The following is a 27,526-nucleotide window of genomic DNA, read 5'->3' as shown; positions in this document are numbered from 1 at the left end:
GTTCTTAATTCCAAACTAGTCCCCTGTTTGTTTTGTTTGTTTGTTAAATTATAGGACTACAGCTGTTACCTGTAAATTTAAATCATGTTTTTATTAAGTACTCGGTATCAGCGAGTACTGAAATGCAAGTACTCGTACTCGTTTCCAAAAAAGTGGTATCGGTGCATCCCTACCTTGTCATAGCAACACTAACTAAACCATACACAGTAAATGTATTTACCTTCTCTAGTTCTGAACTAAATATGTTTGAGCTTGGTAGCAGTCATCCTGTTTTGTTATTTACTGTCCAAGTAAGTTTTTAATTGTTGGTGATATTAATGTATATTGTGCTACTAAACCACTGGAGAGGGATGTTTTCAAACCTGCTCTATGCTTTCAACCTTTTGCAGTCTGTCACCAAACTCATTTTAAACTGTGGGCCACATGTGACTTACTTTGATCTCATGTGGGCCGGACCAGTAAAACTGCAAAGTCTAACTATGCATTTAATCTGTGGGATGAATTCATATAAGAAGAATAAGAAGTGTAATTTTAATGTCTCAGTTTGTCTACACGGTAAAGAAATGCTGCTGTAGTGGATGAAAAAAGGCTGTCAGCATGACTGTTTGGTGCTAAACTGTAAGAAAAAGATCGATTGTAAAAAAAGAGAGAGAGAGGATATATGGTTTACTGGATAGTTTAAAGTTTTCCATTATTTATTTGTTTAACTATTGCCTAATTATTTATGTTTGACACCCCTGAGTTAGAAGAATAGTATTCACGTCAAATCACGGGCTGATGTTTTAAAGAGTTCCGTTTAAGAAGTTGTTTTATTTTGAAGGAGCTATAATGTTTCCGGTCCTGTAGGGACACGGACCACAGTGAAGAGCGTCGCACTAACGCAGAGAGGTCCGTGTGTTTCCTCGTGCGTGTCGGACCCGTTTAAGACGATGTTGAGGTGAGTCCAACAGAGACCGGGACTGACCGGGATCAGCGCTGGTCCCGGTCAGTCCCGGCGGTCCTGACGCTGCAGTTGCGGTTGTTACCGGTCCGGGTTTGTTAATGTCACACAGGTGCGCGCTGACAGGGAAACACGTAAAGTACTCAGATTCCAGAGAATAACCTGTGACCTACTGGATTACAGAGCTGGTTTAAAGTAGTTTGGACGGAGTGACGAGCTGCCTCCTCCAGAGAGAACAGAGGGTTCAGGAGGGTCTCGCCTCATATTTCGCTCTGAGAGTCGGGACAGCAGCAGGAAAGCTTCTCTTTGCACTGCGACTGTCACCGTTTCCCCTGAGGGGCCTGTGTGCACCAGTTTGTCCTGTTCTGCAGGTTGATGTGAAACAGGCAGAGCCTGCATACCTGTGCACACTGAAGGCTGACTGCACAGGGAGGTGGGGGCCGCTGCTCCGTGACAACTAAAATGAAAAACGAGTGCACTTATGTGTGTTTGTGCTTGAACTCACTCAGGTGTGACACAGGACTGTGATTATACTGCTCTTCATCACTCTGACCTCTGTGTGTCCTCAGGAGGATGAAGAAGTCACTCTGTCTGACGGTGGATTGACATCTGGGTCCAGGAATGGCTCAGTCTCCAGGTCCTGATCTCACCGTCGTCCTGATGGGACGCAGCGGAGTGGGAAAGAGCGCTTCTGGTAACACGATTTTAGGACGAGCAGCGTTTGAGTTGAGTGCAGCGTGGGGACCGGTGACGATGGGAATCCAAGAGAAAACAGGAACCATTTTAGGAAAGCTGATCCGAGTGATCGACACTCCGGGAATTGTAAAATCAAAAGAGGAAGTGAAAACCTTCTGCCAGGGTCTCCTGCAGTCCTCCACCCCTCTGCTGTTCCTGGTGCTGGTTACAACTGGACGTTTCACAGATCAGGAGGAGGAGGCTGTGCAGGCAGCCATCACAGTCCTTGGCGATGAAGGTCTGGCAAACAGCTTCCTGCTCTTCACAGGTGGAGATGAGCTGAACGTGTCACTGCAGGATCACATCAGCCAGTCTAAGAGAAGCCCGCTCCAAGACGTCGTTAAGAAGTTTGGGGGCAGGTATCATCTGTTCAACAATGAAGCGCCTAAAGACAAGGGGCAAGTGGGAGAGCTGCTGAGGAAGGCCAAACGCCACAGGACGCGCGAGCAGCTGGGATTCAAAGCAGAAGGTACGTTAGAAACAAGCCCAGGCTCTCCTCAGGTGAGGCAGGCACACAGGTGAGAGTTCAGGTCAGTCATCCTGACCTCTGACCTGCTGGAAACGGGTCAGAGCCAATGAAAAGTAACAACCTACAGGTCCGGCCGACACAGCCGCAGCTCTGATTGGCTGTAGCTCAGGTGGTCACCTACTGATAACAAGGTTGGGGGTTTGATCCCCGTCTGGGCGACGTGCTGGTGCAGCCGTCAGAGGGTCACTGTTAGACAGAAGCAGTGACTCTATAAGAACCGTTCACATTTGTTCTTTCAGCTGCTGCTTTGGACACATCAGTGCCGTCACCTCAGTGTGAGCAGTAATAACCATGACATCAGTATGAGCGCCACGTTTGCCCTCAGAGGGCATCAACCACGAGGCTGTAGCTGCGTCAGGCTGCGAGTTCTTCTGTTGCTGATAAATATGTGAAATCATCCTAAACTCACATGTTTGGTCACTGCGTGTGATTGTGAGGCAGCAGCAGTGCAGACGGGCTGTCTACCTGTCACTGCTCTTCATCATGTTCCTTCTGTCTGTCCAGGTGTCTCCATCGTCCTGCTGGGAAACACCGCTGTGGGGAAAAGCGCTTCTGCAAACACCATCTTAGGCCGAGCGGCGTTCGAGTCGAGGGCTTCCCTCAAAGCGGTGACGACAGGAATCGGAGAGGAAACGGGACAGAGGTTTGGGAAGCGGATCACAGTGATCGACACTCCGGGACTTTTAGGATCAGAGGAGCTGATTGAAAAGTTCTACCTGGGCCTGCCCCGCTCCTCCACACCTGTTCTGTCCCTGGTGGTGGTCAGAGTCGGTCGGTTCACTGAGGAGGACCGGCGCGCCGTGGAGACGGCGATCAGAGTCCTCGGGCCTCAGCGGTTTGAGAACAGCTACCTGCTGTTCACAGGAGGAGACGCCTTAAAGGACAAAAGTCTGCAGGACTTTGTTTCTGAAGATGAAGCAGGTCCTCTCCATCAGGTGGTGCAGAGGTTTGCAGGGAGGACTCACCTGTTCAACAATGAAGGAGGAGGACGAAAGCAGGTCAGAGAGCTGCTGCAGAAAGCAGGTAACCTTCACAGCTTCCTGTCTGCCCACAGTGCTCATTTAAACCCTGTGATAACCTTCATATGCTTCTACGCCGAGCCTGTGACAGCGTGCTGCGTTCAGGGGAACTAAGACAGGAAAACCTCGAGTGTCCCAGCTTTCCTCAGGACCCTGAACGCAGCATGTATTTATCTGTTAAAGAAGTCCCAAAAGTCCACGTCACATGACCCACGTGTGTGCATGGATCAGCTGATCCGTGTTCAGAGCTGGATGTCCATGTCTGTGACATGATGTTGTGTGTTCAGACTTTGGTGTTTGTGTGTAACGCAGCACAGACCTGTGACTTACAGATGTTAGGTTTCATTTGCACATCAAAGAAAACATTTATGAGCCTCATTCCTCTGAACTCGTGCACAAACTCGAGCTGTGCGATATGACGACATGTATCGGATGATGAAGTTAAAACATCTCTCGTTTCACATTACACACCATCATTTGTCTCGTGGTGTCACAAAATCCACTGTTTACTCAATATTTTTCATGGTTTGGATGGTCAGAGACAGAGAATCCCAGTATGACCAGTGAAGATGAGGCAGAACCAGGTAGCTCCAAACAGAAGGACCAGTCCAAAGTCTGACACGCCCAGAAAACTGCACGATGCAAACGATGCAGCGTCCCACCTCAGACTCGCACGACCTCTGCTGCCACCGACGCCAGAGTCACGTGACAGAGTGTGGAGCGAGTTCACGGGCGAGATGCAAACAGCCGTCAGCTGCTCCAGATGCACCTTAGACTCGAACGTTAGAACAGGCTTTTCCTCGCAGCACGCCACGTGATAATACAAAGAAAACGGCGGCCGTTCCAACATATTTGTAAAAAAGTCTAGTTTCATGCATCGGTCGAAACACTCGACTCCACGACGCCCAGCTGGAAACACGTCACGCAGGTCGAGCTGATCGAGATTCACTGAATTTACAGAAAATGTAAGTTTTGTGATGTTGTTGTCGGGACGATAGATGTGTGTCGGGATGTAAGAGTTCAGTCGTATCGCACAGCTCCGGCACAAACACATCGTCACATTATTCACTGAGCTGCTCCTGAACGCTCTGCTGGCTCTGCTGCTGTCCAGCAGAGGGCGCTGTAAGCTCTCAGCTCCTTCATCATGGCTGCAGTTTAACATCAGCGTGTTTCTCTTCCAGCTGATCGTCTCATGGCGTCTCTCACACTGGTGGACAGGAGAATCATTCTGATTGGTCTGTCTGGAGGGGGGCGGAGCTCAGCAGGAAACACCATCCTGGGATCGGAGCGGTTCCCGACAGGATGTGGGTTTGAACCGGTCCCAGCTGAGGTGGTCTCTGGGTCAGCAGCAGTGGAGGACTGTTGGATCACCGTGGTCGACACTCCAGGATTCACAGCCAGAGACTCGCATGAAGATCAGCTGGCAAAACGACTCAGGATGATTATAAAACAGTCCGATCCAGGACCTCACGCCGTGGTGTTCGTGGTCAGGATAGGCAGGATGTCCAGGGAAGACTCTGCGCTCCTCGCCGCTCTCAGAAAGATGTTTTCTGTTTGTTCTGGTAACTTCTCCATGGTGCTCTTCACCCACGGAGACGAGCTGAGAGGTCGGTCCATCGATCAGATGATCCAGTCTAACAGCTGTGTGTCTGCACTGGTCTCCATGAGTCCTGGCAGATTCTGTGTGTTTGACAATAATCAGAAAGGAAACAGAAAGCAGGTCAGAGAGTTCCTCCGTCATGTAGAGAACATCATCTCAAAGAACAGAGGAGAACATGTGAACCTACGTGTACAGTCTACGGGAATAAACTGGCTGAGTGAGGAAAGGGAGGAAATGGAGAGAAGGCACTGGGGCATCCACATGGACATGCGCATGCACCTGTCCATGTGGATGATGCGCAGTCCCAGAACGACTGTACAGATCTGCTGTGGGTGTTTCTGCAGCACAACCAGCCGCCTGGACAAACTCTTCAAAGAGCTGAATGTCTGACTGTGATTGGTGGATGTTGGAGGCGTCTGAGGAAATAAAAACCTGATGGACTTTGTCTGCTTCCTGTTCAGCATCAGCAGTTTGCTGAAACATGATTGGCCCTCTGTACTGTAACTTTTACTCCAGTCCAGTTTCACAGTAGTTGTACTTTGTGTAAAACAAACAAACTTCAAACACTTTCCATCTGGATTGTTTGCATTGAGATCAGCTGACACATTAAAGTACATGAATGAATCAACACGGTTATTGCCATGGTAACAGGTGTGTATCAGGCTCACATCAGTGATTAAATTTCTCCCTCACTGTGGAGGATCGTCCACCGTCAGCAAATTCAATCTAACTTTATTTAAAAAGCTTCTGTCCTGAAACAAACACGGTCACTGTGATGTTTGTTTTGTGACGCTTCCTCTCGTCGTTATTAGTTTCTCTGGTTATTGATCTGCAGCACAGGCTGTTAGCATGTAGCTCATCACAAACAAGAAGAAACCTGATCAGTGATCAATACCATCCGACCAGCAGGAAGTGATGTAGAGGTGAGTCGCTCTGATCCTGCAGTGGCTGACCAGCTGATCACCACAGAAGAAGAGTGAGGATGAGGAGGAGCTAAAGCTCTCAGCTCAGGCACAGCTAGCTCGCTAACATACCTGTGTGTGGTGTTGAAGGTCACACAGAGCAGTTTAAGCACATGAACCACACACCTGTACGATGCAGGTGCTGGAAAAGTTAAATAATGTTTTATAATTTTCTCCTTATTCGTGCAGATAAAATAACAAAGACGCTCACACTGTCCTGTTCACACCTGTTTGTACGAGAGTTTGAGCCAATCAGGAAGTGTATGAAGACGTTTTGTCCTCTGTTGCTTAATTTCTGACAGTATGTTAAAAAAAGACATTTAACAGATGTTAGAGCTGCTCCTTTATATAATGGACTAAAGTCACAGAGAATCTCATGAATCTGTAAAGAAAGAAAACAAAAACAACAGCTGCATGGATGAAAAATATCCCAGGATAAAGAAGTGGAAAAAATTACCACAGGACTACAAAACGGCCAGATTTCTGTTTGAATGGTCACCAGTGATAAAAACAATGTTCTGGATTTAACAGGAAGCCAAAACAGGAGAAATCTGCTCTCTCTTTCTAGTCCCTGTCAGGACTCTTGCTGCAGCATTTTGGATTAGCTGAAGGCTTTTCAGTGAGTTTTTTGGACTTCCTGATAATAATGAATTACAGTCGTCCAGCCTGGAAGTAATAAATGCATGAACTAGTTTTTCAGCGTCACTCTGAGACAGGATATTTCTAATTTTAGAGATGTTGCACAAATGGAAGAACGCAGTCTTACATATTTGTTTAATATGTGCGTTGAAGGACATATCCTGGTCAAAAATGACTCCAAGGTTCCTCACAGTGTTACTGGAGGCCAAGGTAATGCCATCCAGAGTAAGAATCTGGTTAGATACCATATTTCTAAGCTTTTCAGCGCCGAGTACAATAACCTCAGTTTGATCTGAATTAAGAAGCAGAAAGTTAGCGGCCATCCAAGTCTTTATGTCTTTAAGACATTCCTGCAGTTTAACTCATTGGTGTGTGTTATCTGCTTCATGGGTTCAGTTCACTGTATTTGTCACAGGAGACTTTCCACAGACACACAGAGAAACTCCAATGACAGCAGAAACGTGTTCTCAGGTCATGGATCCAGATCTCACCATCGTCCTCCTCTGTAGAACCGGAGTGGGTAAAAGTGCTTCAGCGAACACTATTTTAGGACGAGCGGCGTTCGAGTCAAAGACTTCCTTCAAAGCGGTGACGACAGGAATCGGCGAGGAAACGGGACGAGCGTTTGGGAAACTGATCCGAGTGGTGGACACGCCGGGAGTTTTAGGATGGGAGCAGCAGCTGAGAAAGCTCTGTGGGGACGTCCTCAGGTCCTCCACACCTCACCTGTTCCTGCTGGTGCTGAGCGTCGGTCGGTGGGGTTTAAATCAGAGAAGCTGTAAAATAATAAAATCCTGTGAAAGTTCCTAAATGTTTGGCCTCATTTACATTATCCAAAGATGTCCAGTGGGCCGGGTGGGGGTCTTTGACAAGCCAGTTGTGGCCCCCGGGCCTGATGTTGGACACCCCTGTGCAGACCAAAGATCACTTGGAGCTGAGAGCAGCTGCTGCTCCATCAGCAGGAAGCTCTGACATCAGCTCTCACAATAACAAACATTATTCTGACGGATGTTCGTACATATTATCATGTTATTGTAATAACATGATAATGTGTACGAACATGAAACCACGTGTTAGAACGATAAAGGTTTCATGTTATAATGTGATGCAGCTGATTTTGCTCTCTGCTTCCGTAACAGTCCACTTACTAACTCGAGCTTCATGGAGTTCATGTTACTGAGTGTAAGTGCAGCTACTCACCAGCAGGTGGAGCCACTGCTTCAGACAAACCTGAATATTGTTGTTTAAAAAGTAATAAACACTGTTTCAGGGAGCACTTTGAGGTTAATAACTAAAAACCATGCAGCGCTTGTGACATTTGCATTTCTTCAACCAATCAAAATCTTTCAATATAAAAATGCCTCACAGACCCAAACAAAGTCCGGTCCCTGATCCGCACAGGTTTCTGGGGTCCTCACAAGGATAGAAGAACAAGTTCATGTGTTTGTCTGTGTGGGTCAGCTGATGTCCCGTACTGTTGGTGTGAAACCAGATCCAGGACCTTCAGAGAGCTCGGAGGGGAAGGACGGTGCTGCACAGTCAGAGGGAGGAGATAATGACGGAGGAGGAGTGTCTGTCCGAGGCTCAGTCTGCTCAGCAGTCAGTCTCAGTGTGTCTGCCTCGCTGTCAGCATGGAGCGGCGTCGCTGTGGATTATTGATCGTCACCTTTCTGCTGCACGTCCACTGTTTGCACTCAGTTTACATCACCCAGAGCACAGGTGAGACCCTCCTCTAATACTTCTCATGCTGCAGTACTGCTGATTCGATCTGCACACCAGTTACACAGCAGCTGATGCAGTAACACTCCTGCTCTTCTTCTGTGGTGGTTTCCATTCAGCGCTCTGCGTGCTGACCTTTGAACTGTGCGGTCAAGGTCAAAGTCAAAAAGTCCATCAGCACACTGACCAATCACAGAGCGGGTCTCGGTGTGAGGCCCCTCCTCTGCACGTTTCCCCAGTAAATCTCAGTGTTTACGTGTTTCAGACGTTTGGGGAATGTGAGCCATCCAGATCATATTTCATCAAATCCTCGCTGTGCGTGTGTTTGTGCTCACATTCCTGCTACACGAGGACCGAGCCTTTACTCCATCACAGTGGGGACGTTTCTACAAGTTGGGGACAGTGAGGTTCAGGAGTGAAGTGTTAGCTGAGTCCTCATGAGGACACTCAGTGTGTTTGTGTGTGACCTCCATGACCTCAGACAGAGCCCACTCACCCTCCCTCTTCAGCAGTGTAGGTACAGCTCACAGACACACAAAGGTTTGTCTTTCTATACGTGTGAGGACCCTCGTCCTGCTCTCTCCACCAGGACAGAGACGTCCTCACAGAGCTGCTCTCAGAGGAAGACGGTGTCCAGCCTGAGCTGATGTAATCCTGTAGAAACTGTCCTGTGTGGGAGGATCAGAGGTTTTAGTGTTTGTTTGTTTATTATAACATCTGGATGAAACAGCTGGAGTCATGTTATAAATGATTAGTAATGTCTTTGAAGTAAAACACAGAAACCACAGTCAGCTTTGTACCCGCCCACTGGTTTCATGATCACCATTAAATAATATATAAAAATATATTTTATTTAAAATGTCTTTGTCTGAATATGTTAAAGACGTGGCCGTGTAAAAAGAAAACACCAACACAGACGTGTTTCAGGTCATAAACTCATCTACACGCTCTGTGAGAGGCGTCCAGTCAGAGTCCAACCACAGGATGCTCTCAGTCTCTGGCTCCGCCTCCTCAGTCAGAGTCCAACCACAGGATGCTCTCAGTCTCTGGCTCCGCCTCCTCATATGCTCTGTTGGTACAGTGACCTCACAGGGGCCATGTTATTGGTCACATGATGTCATTATAAAGGCTCCAACAGCATAAACACGTCCAGAGGTCCAGCTCAGGTGAAGCTAGAAGACCACCTGTCAGAGGCCACGCCCCCAATAATGCAAACATTAAGCCTTAATCAAATCTAAACAGGTTTGAAGTATCACTAGAGACTCTAAACATGTTTATTTTAACATGGGAGTCTATGGGACCGACTCAGTGCTGCGCCTGCAGGACGTCAGAGGAACTGCAGGTGTGAGGTTCAGGCGTTGTCAGTCTGAATGTTCAACAGTAACGTGTTTGTTTAAAGAACTGAAGGTTTTATTGTCTTCAGACGCTGCAGGAGTAACTGACTCTTCTTCTTCTTCTGCAGATTCTCTCCATCAGGTTCTGTCGGAGTTCGCCATCATTCGTCCAATCAGGACAGACTCAGAGGGGCACTTCCTGTCAGGTTCCATCTCAGCTCGCCAGCTACAGCGCAGGAAAAGACACGCCCCCTCAGCAGAGGACACACCCACCGACTTTAATGACAGACATATGGACGCACCCTTTTCACAACAGGCTCCGCCCAGTCATGGTTGGTGGGGGCAGAGTCACATGACAGAGGAGGCGGAGCTTTTCTATAATGTGACTGCCTTCGGGCAGGAACTGCACCTACACCTGCATCCCAACTCTCGCCTCGTCGCCCCCACCGCCACCATGGAGTGGGAGGAGTCAGGACAGCACCACTCTCAGCCAATAGAAGACACCGGCTGCTTCTACACGGGAACTGTGTCCAACATGGAGGGTACGTCAGTCGCCATCAGCAACTGTGATGGACTGGTATGTATCACATGACCCAATCGTCTTACAGCTGTTTGATCAGAGCAAAGGTTCCCAATCTCCAGGTCGTGGACCAATCCTGGGTCATGTGAGCTTAGTCACAGGGTCCCATGTAATCAGTGCCTGACGTTCCTGTGAAGAACCTCTAACACGGTTCCTGCACTGTGACTTAAGTGAGCGGTAGTGTCAGAGCTGCGGGAGGGTCCACAGGTACTGAGCATCCTCAGCTGACCTGCCAACACCATCACCAGGGACCTCCACCCTGATGAGTTCAGAGGAGATGGGACTCTGGACGTCCTCCTCGTGTCTCCGAGGAGCTGAAACAAAGTCAATGATCGGCTCGTTCAGTGATCACATTCACAGATGTTTCTCCTGACACCATCCTTCAGCTCTCTGTGGGCGTGTCCAAATTCATGGGCTGCTTCCTCCTGAGGCCGCATTTGTAGTCCGATTACGTCACAGCGACGCGCCGAAGGCTGTCCAAATTCGTCGACTCCTCCGAATGCAGCCGACAAATGCGTCCTCCTTTTCCCCGAATTTGAAGGATGGGTCGAGTGTGTCCTTCGTGGCCCACCATATCCCAGAATTCATAGCCAAACTCCAGTTTCCAACAATGGCGGCCGCTACTAAGTTTTAATATTACTCTTATTATTCTTTCTGGGTCACAAAATAAACTTTTAACATATTTTCAGGCGAGAAAGTAGCTGTGTAAACATCAAATATCTGCTCGTTTATCAAGATATCGCATATTTGCAAAAGTGCTCCGACGTTTTCGGAGACGTCTGTTACCCACCTGCTCGACAGCTCGCCGGGAGCTCGAGGGTCACTGAACCCGCCGAGAACGGCACAACTCCCGCACATCATTTTCAGATCACCGCGGTCTTTCGCTACTCGGGTTAAACGTAATATATAAGTCACTTAGACAACCTAAAATGTTATTGTTGGGCTTTTTTCAGTGTTTTGTTTGTTCGTGAGTAAATCGGTTTGGCTGAGATTAAAGTTATTTGATTAGATAAAATAAAACTTTATTAATCCTCCTTGGTTTTTACACAGCTGAATAAACGTCAAACAGAAAACGGATTAAACAGAAGTGTGAGACGGTCAAGAATTAACGCCAGTGTCCTGTTATATTTTAGATAGCAAGGAGCAGACGGCGAGTTTATTAAACTCCACCGAGACAGCGGTGACGCTAATCAGAAGACTCGACCGTCCAATTTCACAGCTGTTTACTTCCGGCCTACTCGACCTTCTGAGGACCCCGCCCACGTAGACCGCGAAGGCCGGGTCCTCAGGAGGATGCAGCCCATGAATTTGGACACGACCTGTGGGTTTGTTGTTTTAGCTAACGTTTAGCTAACGTTTAGCTAACGTTTAGCTAACGTTTAGCTGTCGCCTGGTCGTTATGCCATGGAGAATCATCAGCACGCAGACATGCAGGTGGTTCTTTCTACAGCTCACTGTAAAGAAACAGACTTTATTTAATTATCCCACAGAAACTCACTTCAGCACCAGGGACAGGAAGAAAAGAAATAGAAAAAAATAGAAAAAGTAAATGAGTGAATAGCTTCAGCAGTGTATCAAACAGCTTCTCAGGTGTGTTTTTTCTACAGCTCTTTGCTTCTTGCAGTAAAGTTTTGAACGTGTTTGTGGCGTTCTGTTGTGCGGACAGCGCTCGCCTCACTGTCACCGCTCTCTGAGCCAGACGCTCGCGTCCTGTTCATCACGGTCCTCTGATGCTGACGGCGGTGAGCTGAGCGAGGCGTGTCTGCAGTCATGGACTGCTGTTACTAAAGTGCTCTGTGACTCAGGCTTTCATGAATAAATATCACACGATTGTTAAACAGTGATGAGACTCGTCAGCGTGGCGATGGAGCACACTAAAGCCCGCCCACAGGAACGTCTGCAGGACTTTAATGAGCAAATCAGGCGACCGTCTCAGGTTTCAGTCCAAACATAAACATCTGTCACTAACCTGAGACACCACATGAGCCGAAGCATCAACCAGTGACTCACCTGAGTCACCTAACAGGCTTCTGTGATCCCACCTGTCAGGTGACTCGAGACATGGACAGGTAAAACACAGACTTTGGTTTCAAAGTGACAAACACTGTGAGGAGAAAGCATATCAGCCCCAGAGGAACATGTCCCCGAGTCAGGCAGGAGAGTTTTCTCTTTTGTCCTCTCTGAGATGATTTAAGGATGTAACATCATCATCGTCATCATTGTCGTTGTCCTGAGCGAGGAAGCTGCAGCTGCTGATGGATGCAGATGTTTGCGCAGCTGTCGATGTGTGTGGAGCCTCCTGATTTTCCACATATTGCAGCTGAAAGCTTCAGTCTGAGGCAGGAGGAGCGTCTGATCCAAACGTCTACAAAAAAAGATTTTAAACAATAAAAGTCACGAATGTGGCTCACAAAACTTTCAAAATAAAAGCTTTTAAGTTCAGCAGGGAGTCAGACAGAAACAGAGAGGACGCTGTAAAACGTGGCGCGCTGAGACCTTCGCTTCGTACAGCGTGGGCCGAGCCGCTGAGTGAAGCCAGATGTGGAGGACAGATGTGAGGCGTAGGAGGAGGAATGAGGAAGCTGCAGGGAACAAACTGCAGACTCTCCGAGGTGGACACAATAACAGGAACACCTCAGCTCTGATGGAGTTTACTGCAGGAGCAGTGCATGATGGGAAGAGTCTTACTCAGTTTATGATTTTATATTTCCAGCTCCAGCATGTTTACTGCTGACTCGACTGAGGCTTTAGAGCTGACGCTTCTCAGTCAGAGCTGCTAATGATGATGGATCCACAGACCCACAGACCCACAGATCCACAGACCCACAGATGCACCCTGCTAAACATTACATGTCTGTTAGACGTGCAGATCAGACCTTTTGGGTGCTTTTAATAACCGCTTGAAGTGCTTTCCTCTGAGCCTATCCCAGCTGTCATAGGGCGAGAGGCGGGGTACACCCTGGACAGGTCGCCAGTCTTTCGCAGGGCCAACACAGACAGACAGACATTCACACCTATGGGCAATTTGGATTAATCAGTTAACCTATCCCCACTAACTGCATGTCTTTAGATGGGGGGAGGAAGCCGGAGTACCCGGAGGGAACCCACGCAAACACGGGGAGAACATGCAAACTCCACACAGACAGACCTGATGGTGGAACTGAACTCAGGACCTTCTTGCTGTGCAGCAGCAGTGCTAACCACCGTGCTGCCCCTGAAACTGTGTCACTTACTGAAATGTGTTGAAATATTAAAAATGTTTAAATCCTTGTTGAATGTTAAATATTAAGGGTTAAAGTATTCAGAAAATGTTGGAATTTCTTTTAAAAGGAGTGCGATGTGTTTAATAAATGTACACGAGTGTTTGCATTATGTTTATCAGCGCTGTGTGGAGCAGGCAGGACTGAGGACCCTAACCCCAAATCTGGACTCTAACTCCAACCTCAGCTGTGCTGCTGGAATCCAAGCAAAACAAAACTGGGAGACGGGAAAACCAAACAAACTGACAGAGATAGAGAGACACACGCGGGAACAACCACAGGAGGGAACATGACGGACACCAGACATGAGACTATCAAAGTAAAACAGGAAGTACTGGGAGCACACACAGAGACACAGGCTGCCAAACCAGGAGCAGAGGGAGGAGAGAGAGGGTGAGGGGCGAGAGAGGGTGAGGGAGACTGCGAAACAGAAAACTTGGGAAACGCTGAGGACAGAGACAGAGACTAAGGAAACAACCTGAACTAGGAATAATGAAAGTGAACGAGGAAATATAAACACAGAGAACATGATGATAAATAAACAAACACAAACTCTGGGTCAGCGAGCGGGGAAACCTGACAATCTATCCTGTTTTATTGTGAAAAGCTTTGTAAGAGGAAGTTTGCGGTGGTCTGTATGAACCGGACTATCTGCTCGGTCTTTGTTGATGCTCACATTTGGAAACTGTCTGTGACATTTCTGTGACACATCCACAGAGCAGCTGCTCACTGTTTTAGCTAAACAGCCCAACGATCTCTCTGTAGTCCTTCACACATGATGTTTCTCTACAGCAACAAGTCCTCCTCCCTCTGGACACTACAGAGCCTGCACACGTAGAAGCACGACGTCTACAACGAGTCTGAGTTTGTCGTTGAAAAGACATCCACCACGACCACATCTGGACTCTAAACAGGCCGCACACTGAGGTCATAGAGACGACGCTAGACGTGACCTGGCGTTACAAAAACACACCTTCAGTGGACCAAACCTGACGAATAAAAGACGTGACTGTGCAGCGGGACAGACCCACGGAGTCTTACTTTCACTGATAAACAGCTGTGAGCTCTGCTCTTCAGTTTTATCATCTGATTCCTCCAGATGTCTGTGAAGGTAGAGGATCATCAGGGGTCCTTTTGTCGCCCTTTGGGGGGGGGGGGGGGGGGGGGGGAAGAAGCTTCTCGGATGAAGGTGAAACGTCTTCAAGCAACTTAAAGAAGTCCAGACGCTTTTCTTTCCGAGCTCCTTTGAGTCCTCCAGATGTTCCTTCCTGGCACTTGTTGGCTCACCTGTTTCCTTCCAGGTGTTTAATTGGTTTTACTGGTATCACCTGTTCCTCTTCAGGTGTTTCCTTTGGGCAAGGCAGTAATCTGACCCTGACTGTTCACTGCATCAGTGTCTGGAGCAATGATACTGTAAAGATGCTGAATCACACTGAAGTATTGCTGACTGATGCTGTAATAATAATCGTTCAGACTGATTAATGCTGGCTCAGATTAACGCTCTCGTGTCTCCCAGGCAGGGATGATCCGCACCGGCGAGGACGAGTTTTTCATCGAGCCGCTGGATCGATGGAGGCTGGGAGGAGCAGGAGGAGGAGAGGAAGAGGAGGTGGAGGAGGAGGGGCGGCGGCACATCATTTATCGCTCCTCGGCCGTGAAGAAGAACTCAGCTGTCAATCACACAGCCGATGACTTCGTCCAAGGTGAGACTCAGACTGAAACGCTGCATTTCAGATTAGCTGACGCTTAAAAGCGTTGCTCGCTTCATGCTCGCTCCTCTTCTGTAGAGCGAGCTCGATGCTGACGCACACCTGCTGTCGTCCTGTGGCAAAAACAAAACAAATAAACACACCGTCCCACAGAGAAACAGGCAAACACTCAGGTCTGTTTCCATGCCACGCCCCGTGTGATTAACACACAAACAGCCTGTTATGTGTTTGAAGTGACATAAAACGAAAACTCTTAAGTCTGTCAAACCAAGTCATGAGCTCTGTCATGATCCTGGGTTTTATAGTCAGTGTTTTCTGTTTTCTGTTGTCAGGTTGGATCTTTGCCTGCGTATGTTTTATCTTGTTCGCTTTTCTTGTAAAACAAAGGGGGGCCTAGCAAAAAAGTTTGGGAGTCACTGAGTTAGCTGGTGTTGGGCTGTGTTCCCGGGGTTTCCTCTCTGCTCTCTCAGGTTAGGTTTCTTGTGTCTTTCTTGGTTTTTGTAATCAGTAATGAAGCTTCATTTGAGTTTAGTTTTACCTGAGAGCGAGTGAGACGCATGACGCTACCGAGCTTGTTCTGACAATGTGAGCACGAAGGGGTCAGAAAAACAGCTACTCAAGTAAAGATAGTGGTTGTTGATCAATGATTGTTGATCAGTGGTTGTTGATCAGTGGTTGTTGATCAGTGGTTGTTGATCACTGGTAGTTGATCAGTGGTTGTTGATCAATGATTGTTGATCAGTGGTTGTTGATCAATGATTGTTGATCAATGGTTGTTGATCAATGGTAGTTGATCAATGGTTGTTGATCAATGGTTGTTGGTCAGTGGTTGTTGATCAATGGTAGTTGATCAGTGGTTGTTGATCAATGATTGTTGATCAGTGGTTGTTGATCAATGATTGTTGATCAGTGGTTGTTGATCAATGATTGTTGATCAATGGTTGTTGATCAATGATTGTTGATCAATGGTTGTTGATCAATGATTGTTGATCAATGGTAGTTGATCAATGGTTGTTGATCAATGGTTGTTGGTCAGTGGTTGTTGATCAATGGTAGTTGATCAGTGGTTGTTGATCAATGATTGTTGATCAGTGGTTGTTGATCAATGATTGTTGATCAATGGTTGTTGATCAATGGTTGTTGATCAATGATTGTTGATCAATGATTGTTGATCAATGGTTGTTGATCAATGGTAATTGATCAGTGGTTGTTGATCAATGGTTGTTGGTCAGTGGTTGTTGATCAATGGTAGTTGATCAATGATTGTTGATCAGTGGTTGTTGATCAATGGTTGTTGATCAATGATTGTTGATCAATGGTTGTTGATCAATGGTTGTTGATCAATGATTGTTGATCAATGGTTGTTGATCAATGATTGTTGATCAATGGTTGTTGATCAATGATTGTTGATCAATGGTAATTGATCAGTGGTTGTTGATCAATGGTTGTTGATCAGTGGTAGTTGATCAGTGGTTGTTGATCAATGGTAGTTGATCAGTGGTTGTTGATCAGTGGTTGTTGATCAGTTGTTGTTGATCAGTGGTTGTTGATCAATGGTTGTTGATCAATGGTTGTTGATCAGTGGTTGTTGATCAGTGGTTGTTGATCAATGGTTGTTGATCAATGGTTGTTGATCAATGGTTGTTGATCAGTGGTTGTTGGTCAGTGGTTGTTGATCAATGGTTGTTGATCAATGGTAGTTGATCAGTGGTTGTTGGTCAGTTGTTGTTGATCAATGGTAGTTGATCAGTGGTTGTTGATCAGTGGTTGTTGATCAATGGTAGTTGGTCAGTGGTCGTTGGTCAGTGGTCGTTGATCAATGGTCGTTGGTCAGTGGTCGTTGATCAATGGTAGTTGATCAGTGGTCGTTGATCAATGGTCGTTGGTCAGTGGTCGTTGATCAATGGTAGTTGATCAGTGGTCGTTGATCAGTGGTCGTTGATCAATGGTAGTTGATCAGTGGTTGTTGGTCAGTGGTTGTTGGTCAGTGGTTGTTGATCAATGGTAGTTGATCAACAACCACTGACCAACAACCATTGATCAATGGTTGTTGGTCAGTGGTAGTTGATCAGTGGTTGTTGATCAATGGTTGTTGATCAATGGTTGTTGGTCAGTGGTAGTTGATCAGTGGTTGTTGATCAATGGTTGTTGATCAATGGTTGTTGGTCAGTGGTAGTTGATCAGTGGTTGTTGATCAATGGTTGTTGATCAATGGTTGTTGGTCAGTGGTAGTTGATCAGTGGTTGTTGATCAATGGTTGTTGATCAATGGTTGTTGGTCAGTGGTAGTTGATCAATGGTTGTTGGTCAGTGGTTGTTGGTCAGTGGTTGTTGATCAATGGTTGTTGGTCAGTGGTTGTTGATCAATGGTTGTTGGTCAGTGGTTGTTGATCAGTGGTCGTTGATCCATAATTATGATTAAGGAACTGACCTCCCAGCCCGTTGTGCCTTCAGTGGGCTGGTTTCAGTCATTATGCAAATGTCCTGTTTATGAGGCTGGAGACCTGCAGTCAGCTGAGACTGAAGACGTCACCTGAAAACATCCAGATGAACAGAAGCAACTTTTGGAGCTTCACGTACCTGGATGACTGAGTGTGCATCGAGATGGCACATGCTGAGTCAGTACATATGAGTACCTGGAGGACTGAGAGGTCTCCGACTGCTGTTAGGTTACATGTCTGGGGACGGGGACTCTAAGCTGAGTTTGTTGGTGTAGATCTGCTTTGTTTACCTGCAGGAGACCAGGTGAGTGTTTCACCTGTGAGCTCTGAGTGTTTCTAACTTCATGCTTTAAATAAACACAATGAACAAAACATGAAACCACCAGAGAAACAACCCACAGGCTGCGAGCATCATAAAGCCTGAGTTCTGAAGCACTGGTGCTAAACTGGACTTATCGTCACAGCGCTCTGTGTTTGGGAATGCTGTGAGTAACTGCGGGAAATTTAATGGAAAAATCCCAAATCCCTGGAGTCTGTCCAGTTTCCAAAGGAAACCTCCAGCACTGAAGTGCAGGCTGTGAGCAGCCGAAGGAATGAAGGCAAAGAATGAGCTCCCAAACCTCAGCACCGCTCCAGTCCTAACTCCACCTCTGAGCTGGAGAGCTGCTCACGTGGAGGCAGGGACGCTGCACTGAGTCTGTGCAGGGGGAGGAGCCAGCTGTGGGCGGAGCCAGCTGTGGATTTCTGCAGCGTGTCATCACCACGATAACCTCCATGGCGAGGTCTGAGGAAAGAATCAGAGAGGAAACTGGAGCTGTTCCAGGAAACATGGAAGACACACACACACACACACACAGACACACACAGACACACACACAGACACACACAGACACACACAGACACACACAGACACACAGACACACAGACACACACACACAGACACACACAGACACACACACACACACACACAGACACACACAGACACAGACGCACACAGACAGACACACACACACACACACAGACAGACACACACACACACACACAGACACACACAGACACACACACACACAGACACACACAGACACACAGACAGACACACACACACAGACACACACACTCACACACACACACTCACACACAGACAGACACACACAGACACACAGACACAGACAGACACACACACACACACACACACACAGACACACACAGACAGACACAGACACACACACAGACAGACACACACAGACACACACACAGACACACACACACAGACACACAGACACAGACAGACACACACACACACACACAGACACACACAGACAGACACAGACACACACACAGACAGACACACACAGACACACAGACACAGACAGACACACACACACACACACACAGACACACAGACACACACACACTCACACACACACAGATAAAGACACACACACACACACACACTCACACACACACACACACACACACACACTCACACACACACAGCCAACGCTGAGTGTCAGAGGTTTTCAGGGCTGTAATGGTTCATTCGTTTGTCTCCAGGTCCTCTCTTCGGTTCCCTGAACCTGAACGTGGCCTCAGGATCCGCTCGAAGGAGACGCTACATCGAGGAGGCCGAGCTGTTTCACATCGAGGTTAGTGGACTGTGGGAGATGATATGCTGCTGATGGCAGAGCCAACTCAACGTTTTAACTCTTGCTCTGTTTGCCTCTCCGTAGGTCTTCTTGGCGGTGGATTATTCTGTTCTTCTTTTCCACGGCCGAGACCACATTCAGAAATATCTCCTGACACTGATGAACATAGTAAGTGGAAACACAGATTCTCAGCTCAGGGATAAAGTCAACCATAGAGAGGACACAGTGGAGAGAAGCCAGGGAAACCAGTCCTGAGAACCAGTTTAATCAAGGATGTTTACCCGAGGTCACATCTGCAGCAGCTGGGAGGGCGTGGATGGATTCAGCTACCGAAAGTGGAAAAACAACAGAAAATACATTTTATTTAAAGAATCAAGATTATTTTATCAGGTTAATTTTGGTGAAAGAGCTAAAAGGAATGTTTAAAGGACCGGTCATTTATCAAAGGGAGGAGTGAGAGATTACTGAATGTCTCATGAAACGTGGGTTATAGTTGTAGCTAGTTAAAAATGTGAGAAATGATCAGCTGAAAGTCTGCCTGGTAACTCATAGTAGGCATACTGTAAACAGTCTACAGTCAAAAGTTTGAGGTAAGAACTTAGAAATATGTTCAGCTAACTGAACAGCTAACACGACTGTTAGCTAAGCTAAGCAATAATTAGCTGTTCAATGGTGTCTTTAGAGTCGGATTACACAACAGCAGTGCATAAATGCTGAGTTTACCTGAATGTAAAGGTCAGTGCTGAGAGTAAAGTCACGCTTGGATTCAGGAGGGGGCTCTGATTCATGCCGATGGTGAACCGTGCTTCTCTGCTCTCTCACCAGTTTAAATGGTGACTGTACCATAAACCAGGAAAGCCTCCACCACAGTAAGGATTCCTTTAAAGCTATGTTTGTCTGCTCCAGGTTAATGAAGTCTATCGAGACCACTCACTGGGTGCCAACATCAACGTTGTCCTGGTCAGAATCGCCCTGCTGTCACCAACCAAGGTACCGAACTCTTGAGTCCTACTCCTTAACCTACCGGGTCAGAGCCCTTTGAAGGGTTCCAGTTGTTCAGGAAAAACGTGTTGGTTTAAGATGTCTTCAGGGCAGAAATCATAAATAAGTGCTACTTTGTGAGTCTTTTAAATTCAGGCCTGAGGCCGTCTGAATCAGTTCAGTGTTCTTCCCTCAGGCTTTGAGAGGTTACCTGTCTGTTAGGAGGTGCATGTGTGGGAATAATAACAAGCACCGTCCTGTGTCATCAGTCCCAGGAGCTGATCTCTGTGGGGAATCCTCAGAAGAGTTTGGAGAACGTTTGTGGATGGTCGTATCTCCAGCACAGAGAGCAGAGTCTCGCTGAGCAGCACGACCACACCATCTACCTGACCAGGCAGGAGTTCGGCCCCACCGGCATGCGGGGTAATACCCCACAGCACGCCAAGCAGGATACTACAAAAACCGACCACACTGATTGCCAGGTGTAGAATTAACAATGGTACCAGATGGCAAATGACCCTTGACCTCTGACCCTGTCATGTGTGTCTGCAGGTTACGCTCCAGTTACGGGCATATGCCAGCTGCATCGAAGCTGTGTTCTCGTCATGGAGGACGGATTTTCTTCGGCCTTTGTAGCTGCACACGAAACAGGACATCTGTGAGTCACACAAACCTTAAGGATAAACACGCCGCACAAACATGATGCACGGACGTGACGCACGGACGTGACGCACGGACGTGACGCACGGACGTGACGCACGAACGTGACGCATGAACATGCACGAAGGTGACGCATGAACATACACGAACATGCACGAACATGCACGAACGTGACGCACGAACGTGACGCACGAGCATGCACAAACATACACGAACACGCACGAACGTGCACGAACATGCACGAACGTGACGCACGAACATGCACGAACATGCACGAACACGCACGAACGTGCACGAACATGACGCACGAACATGCACAAACATACACGAACACGCACGAACGTGCACGAACATGACGCACGAACATGCACAAACATACACGAACACGCACAAACATACACGAACACGCACGAACGTGCACGAACATGCACGAACGTGACGCACGAACATGCACGAACATGCACGAACATGCACGAACGTGACGCACGAACGTGACGCACGAACGTGACGCACGAACATGCACAAACATACACGAACACGCACGAACGTGCACGAACATGCACAAACATACACGAACACGCACAAACATACACGAACATGCACGAACGTGCACGAACGTGCACGAACGTGCACGAACATGCACGAACGTGACGCACGACCGTGACGCACGAACGTGACGCACGAACATGACGCACGAACATGCACGAACGTGACGCACGAACATGACGCACGAACATGCACGAACGTGACGCACGAACACGCACGAACGTGACACATGAACATGCACGAACATACACGAACACGCACGAACGTGCAGGAACATGCACGACCGTGACGCACGAACATGCACGAACGTGACGCACGAACATGCACGAACGTGACGCACGAACATGACGCACGAACATGCACGAACATGCACGAACATGCACGAACACGCACGAACACGCACGAACGTGACGCACGAACATGCACCAACACGCACGAACGTGACGCACGAACATGCACGAACGTGACGCACGAACATGACGCACGAACATGCACGAACACGCACAAACACGCACGAACGTGACGCACGAACACGCACGAACGTGACGCACGAACATGACGCACGAACATGCACGAACATGCACGAACACGCACGAACACGCACGAACGTGACGCACGAACGTGACGCACGAACATGACGCACGAACATGACGCACGAACATGCACGAACACGCACGAACATGACGCACGAACATGACGCACGAACATGCACGAACGTGACGCACGAACATGCACGAACATGCACGAACACGCACGAACATGCACGAACATGCACGAACGTGACGCACGAACATGCACGAACATGCACGAACACGCACGAACATGCACGAACACGCACGAACATGCACGAACGTGACGCACGAACATGCACGAACACGCACGAACATGCACGAACACGCACGAACGTGACGCACGAACGTGACGCACGAACATGCACGAACACGTACGAACACGCACGAACGTGACGCACGAACGTGACGCACGAACATGACACACGAACATGCACGAACACGCACGAACATGACGCACGAACATGACGCACGAACATGCACGAACGTGACGCACGAACATGCACGAACATGCATGAACACGCACGAACACGCACGAACATGACGCACGAACGTGACGCACGAACATGACGCACGAACATGCACGAACACGCACGAACATGACGCACGAACGTGACGCAAGAACATGCACGAACGTGACGCACGAACATGCACGAACACGCACGAACGTGACGCACGAACGTGACGCACGAACGTGACGCACGAACATGACGCACGAACATGACGCACGAACATGCACGAACACGCACGAACGTGATGCACGAACATGACGCACGAACATGACGCACGAACATGCACGAACACGCACGAACATGACGCACGAACGTGACGCAAGAACATGCACGAACGTGACGCACGAACATGCACGAACACGCACGAACGTGACGCACGAACGTGACGCACGAACGTGACGCACGAACATGACGCACGAACATGACGCACGAACATGCACGAACACGCACGAACGTGATGCACGAACATGACGCACGAACATGACGCACGAACATGCACGAACACGCACGAACGTGACGCACAAACACGCACGAACGTGACGCACGAACATGACGCACGAACATGCACGAACACGCACGAACGTGACGCACGAACGTGACGCACGAACGTGACGCACGAACGTGACACACGAACATGACACACGAACGTGACGCACGAACATGCACGAACATGCACGAACACGCATGAACACGACGCACGAACGTGACGCACGAACGTGACGCACGAACGTGACGCACGAACGTGACGCACAAACGTGACGCACGTTCTCATTTCTGGAAACCAGAGACAGTTTCCGTGTTCACCGTGTTGTGTTTTCAGAAACACGCCGTGCTCAGGCGTCTGTGTGCAGAGACGCCTTTGTGGCAGTTACTGACTGCAGTGAGCGTCCCGCTGTTTGTCTTCAGCCTCTGTCTCTCTCCGTCCATGCAGATTTGGTATGCAACACGACGGCGAGGCGAATGACTGCAGTGACGACGTGCCTTTGGGCAGCATCATGTCTCCGCAGGTCCAGGCCACCTTCCACCGTTACCACTGGTCGAGGTGCAGCTGGAGGGAGCTGCACAAGTACCTGCAGTGAGTACTGTGAATACTACTACGTCTGTGTTGCTGATGTACAAAGCAGAAATACTAAAGTCTTAACCTGATGCTCTGAGCTCGGTTTGTGCGCCTGCAGCACATACGACTGTCTCCGTGACGACCCGTTCAACCACAACTGGCCGGCTCAGCCTCAGCTGCCGGGCTTCCAGTACTCCATGGACCAACAGTGCCGCTTCGACTTTGGACCAGGATACAGTCTCTGTACCGCAGTACGTCCATCTGTCTGTGCTAAATATTAACTTTATAAAATGATGTGAAAACAGAGAAAAGAGAGAAACAATATAAAACCCACATAAACACCAGGCACAGGAAAAATACTCCAATAACTTTCATTTAGAAGGTTTTTAACTTAATTTTGATTGAACAGTGTGACAGTCGGGTCCAACACTAAGAACGTCTCCCTGATATTGTGCAGGTCTCTTTAAATCAGCTCTGAGCCGTGGCTGTGGGGGTTTGGGGGGTTTGGGGGGTTTGGGTCGTGGGGAACGGACTTGTTCTGATACAGTGCTCGATCCGGCTGGGATCTGCACTCTTTCACGTTTTCCACATGTTGTGGGACATGTTCTACCTCGGTCCCATCTGAGAACCCGCCCACGGGTTTGTACTGGAGCTGATGCTGGGTCCCGCTGCTCTGCTGGCCGAGGCTGCTGCCATCAGCAGTTACTGTGGGGTTTGCAGCAGTGTTCAGCTGGGTGGTACTTACAGATGGAAGCCAGGACCCAAAGGCTCCAGCTGAACATTAGACCTCAGGAGATGATTGATGGCTGGTGTTGCACTGACACGATGTCAGGAGGAAGCTCCTCATCAGAAAGTTGTTTCTGAAGCAGAAAAAACAAAGTTGTCAGTGTAAGCGCAGAGAAAACGGTTTAACAGTCGTTAATGAAAGAGTTTGCTCCTCACGAGCCAAAAGAGAAACTGAGGCCGGCTTTGATGAAGTGATTTAAACGTTTGTGTTCTGAGAGGAAAACAAACTGGAGCAGCCAGAGGAAACAGGGGCTGGAGGAAAATCTGTTTCAAATCCTGAGAGGAAATGTGATCCAGCAGGAAAACAATCAGAGCTGAGCTGAAGGAAGCTGCTTCACTGCAGCGTCCTGATGGAAATCTCGAGTCTCAGCTGATCCGACGGCTTCTTTTAAACACTCCCCAGAGCGGTTTCCACGGTAACGTCACCTCCTAGCTAACATCCTCAGCAGATGTTGCTGCTGGCCTCAGCTCACATCTGGACATCTCATAGAAAACTTTACAGTCCTGCTTCATTGAAGGCTTCCCCGAGCTGATGTTTACCTGCTGGTTGTTTCTTCACGCCGCCGCGTTCGCCACGTTTCCTGTTCTGAGAAATCTCAGCAGGGTGCCAACACGAGGGTTTATCTTTCCCTCGCCATCACGCGCTGTCTGAGAATGTGTCCGTTTCCTCTCTTTATCACGGTAATAACCTCCACACATGACATATCTGGTTCTGTGGTGCAGGTGATAAACAGGAAGTACCCCAAACAAACCGCCATTGTCTGACCACAAGTTTATTTTATTCACTTTTATCTTTTTTTAAACTGTCTGCTTTCATAAACAGGAAGTCTGGGCCCAGGCGCTTCCTGTGAAAGCTCTGAGATACTGGCGCTCATCCTCAGAGTAGCTGATAGCCAATGGATTCCCAGATGGTCATGTGACCTGATGTTCAGGAAATCAGATTGAATGTGTTCTGATGTGGAACAGACAGACGTGTTTCTGAAGGCTGAAGCAGTGATGACCTTCTTATCATGTGTCTGCAGTACACGAACACTGACCCCTGCAAACAGCTGTGGTGCAGCGACTACAACAACCCGTTCTACTGTAAGACCAAGAAAGGCCCGCCCCTCGACGGGACCAAGTGTGGGCCGGGGAAGGTGAGGACAGATCTAGTCTTACTGCTTCTATAGCACAGGAAAAGGTAAGTAGCAGCCAGGTGTTGCTGTTCAAACACAGTTTGCAGGTCTGCAGTGTTCAGGTGTTAGCACAATGCTAAAGAGGGAAAACATCCCAGTGATCTCAGAGAAGCAGCTGCTGCCTCCCATCAGCCTGGGAACCTGAATAAGATCATTTCTTATTCTGCAGTGAGGAACATTATTCACAGTGCACGTCCCAAACGGCTCCATCAAAGACGGGCCTCAGTTAGAGGTCAAAGTTCATGACAGGGCAGGTAGAGACAGACTGAACAGGTACGGCTGGTTTGGTTAAAGCTGCAGGAGAAAGCCTACAGTTTCCTGCACTTCCTGTCTTTACGCTAATGCTAACTTCCTGTTGCAGCATTGTTTCAGAGGTTACTGCATGAAGCTGACCCCTAACCTTCTGAGACAAGATGGCGGCTGGGGGTCGTGGAGTCCATATGGCAGCTGCTCCCGGACATGTGGGGGCGGGGTCAGGTTTCGGACCCGACATTGTGACAACCCAATGTGAGTGAGCTGTCAGTTATGTGATGTCACACGTCAGGTGCACCAATCAGTAAGACTAACCCGTCGCTGTTCTCAGTCCAGCCAACGGGGGGCGCACCTGCTTCGGAAATACCTACGAGTTCCAGCTGTGCAGCCAAGAGAACTGCCCCCCACTGACAGACTTCAGGTGAGTGCTGTTACCTGCAGGCCCCTCCCCCTTCCTCACACAGGTCAGCTGTGATGTTCTGATTGTTTCAGGGAGGATCAGTGCAAAGTCTGGAACCCTGTTTTTGAACACGAGGGACGGAAACACCACTGGCTGCCGTACCAACACCCTGACCGTGAGCGCACACACACACACACACACACACACACACACACACACACACACACAAACACACACACACACACTCACACACAAACACACACACACACACACACACAAACACACACACACAAACACACTCAAACACAAACACACACACAAACACACACACACGCACACACACACACACACACACTCACACACACGCACACGCACACACACACACACACTCACACACAAACACACACACACAAACACACAGATAAACACACACAAACACACACACACAAACACACACACACACACACACACACACAAACACACACACACAAACACACAGATAAAGACACACACACACACACACACAAACACACACACACACACACACACACACACAAACACACACACACACACTCACACAGATAAAGACACACACACACACACAGATAAACACACACATACACACACACACACAGATAAACACACACTCACACACACTCACACACAAACACACACAGATAAAGACACACAAATAAAGACACACACACACACACACACACACACAGATAAAGACACGCACACACACACACACACACACAGATAAAGACACGCACACACACACACACACACACAGATAAAGGCACACACACACACACACAGATAAAGACACACACACAGATAAAGACACACACACACACACACACAGATAAAGGCACACACACACACACACAGATAAAGACACACACACAGATAAAGACACGCACACACACACACACACACACAGATAAAGGCACACACACACACACACAGATAAAGACACACACACAGATAAAGACACTCACACACACACACACACAGATAAAGGCACACACACACACACACAGATAAAGACACACACACAGATAAAGACACTCACACACACACTCACACACAAACACTCACACACACACTCACACACACACACGCAGCTCTTCTGGCTCCTGTCCACATAGATCAGTGGTCTCCAACCTTTTTTGCACCATGGACGGTTTATGCCCGACAATATTTTCACGGACCGGCCTTTAAGGTGTCGCGGATAAACACAACAAAATAAAACTAGTACCAGTAAAAAAGAAGATTTATTCATAACACACGTGAAAAGACCCAGGAAAACAGAGTTAGCGATAGAAACAATAACAAAATAACACTGAAAACCGATAAAAACCCTGAAAACCAAACATTTCACACCTGAGCCTCAACTCTCGCGGCCTGGTACCAAACGACTCACGGACCGGTCCGAGGCCCGGGGGTTGGGCACCGCTGCTCTACAGTGAGGAC

At 48.3% G+C, this 27,526-nt stretch overlaps 2 protein-coding genes across 5 annotated transcripts in view; both read left to right on the top strand.

Annotated features, from left to right (window-relative positions):
- Positions 1-653: 653 nt before the first annotated feature.
- LOC146510684 (GTPase IMAP family member 8-like) lies at positions 654-6,533 on the top strand. Of its 3 annotated transcripts, none has more exons than XM_085175024.1 (4): positions 654-888; positions 1,510-2,144; positions 2,709-3,227; positions 4,405-6,533. In XM_085175024.1, exons 2-4 carry the CDS (start codon positions 1,562-1,564, stop codon positions 5,211-5,213), a joined length of 1,911 nt encoding a protein of 636 aa, XP_085031150.1. In that variant the 5' UTR covers positions 654-888; positions 1,510-1,561; the 3' UTR covers positions 5,214-6,533. The 3 variants fall into 3 exon arrangements, with proteins under 3 accessions (XP_085031150.1, XP_085031148.1, XP_085031149.1); XM_085175022.1 differs by having other exon boundaries at positions 655-937; XM_085175023.1 differs by lacking the exon at positions 654-888 and having other exon boundaries at positions 967-2,144.
- Positions 6,534-7,935: 1,402 nt separating this feature from the next.
- Positions 7,936-27,526, top strand: part of LOC146510683 (A disintegrin and metalloproteinase with thrombospondin motifs 2-like) — a 24,942-nt gene continuing 5,351 nt past the window's right edge. Inside the window, exons 1-14 of one of the 2 annotated variants that reach the window (XM_085175109.1) lie at positions 7,936-8,143; positions 9,606-10,054; positions 14,834-15,020; positions 19,021-19,112; positions 19,197-19,280; positions 20,019-20,102; positions 20,363-20,516; positions 20,646-20,751; positions 23,312-23,455; positions 23,556-23,688; positions 25,246-25,359; positions 25,760-25,905; positions 25,982-26,071; positions 26,143-26,256. In XM_085175109.1, the coding sequence (XP_085031235.1) occupies positions 8,056-8,143; positions 9,606-10,054; positions 14,834-15,020; positions 19,021-19,112; positions 19,197-19,280; positions 20,019-20,102; positions 20,363-20,516; positions 20,646-20,751; positions 23,312-23,455; positions 23,556-23,688; positions 25,246-25,359; positions 25,760-25,905; positions 25,982-26,071; positions 26,143-26,256 (1,985 nt within the window). In that variant the 5' untranslated portion in view covers positions 7,936-8,055. Of the gene's footprint in view, positions 8,144-9,605; positions 10,055-14,833; positions 15,021-19,020; positions 19,113-19,196; positions 19,281-20,018; positions 20,103-20,362; positions 20,517-20,645; positions 20,752-23,311; positions 23,456-23,555; positions 23,689-25,245; positions 25,360-25,759; positions 25,906-25,981; positions 26,072-26,142; positions 26,302-27,526 lie in introns of both variants that reach the window. The other variant, XM_085175110.1, reaches the window with a different exon arrangement.

The sequence above is a fragment of the Neolamprologus multifasciatus genome, chromosome 10 (genome assembly GCF_963576455.1).
Source record: "Neolamprologus multifasciatus chromosome 10, fNeoMul1.2, whole genome shotgun sequence".
NCBI classification, from domain to species: Eukaryota; Metazoa; Chordata; class Actinopteri; order Cichliformes; family Cichlidae; genus Neolamprologus; species Neolamprologus multifasciatus.
The sequence above is the reverse complement of the archived record's forward strand: the minus strand, read 5'-3'. Positions and strand labels throughout refer to the sequence as shown.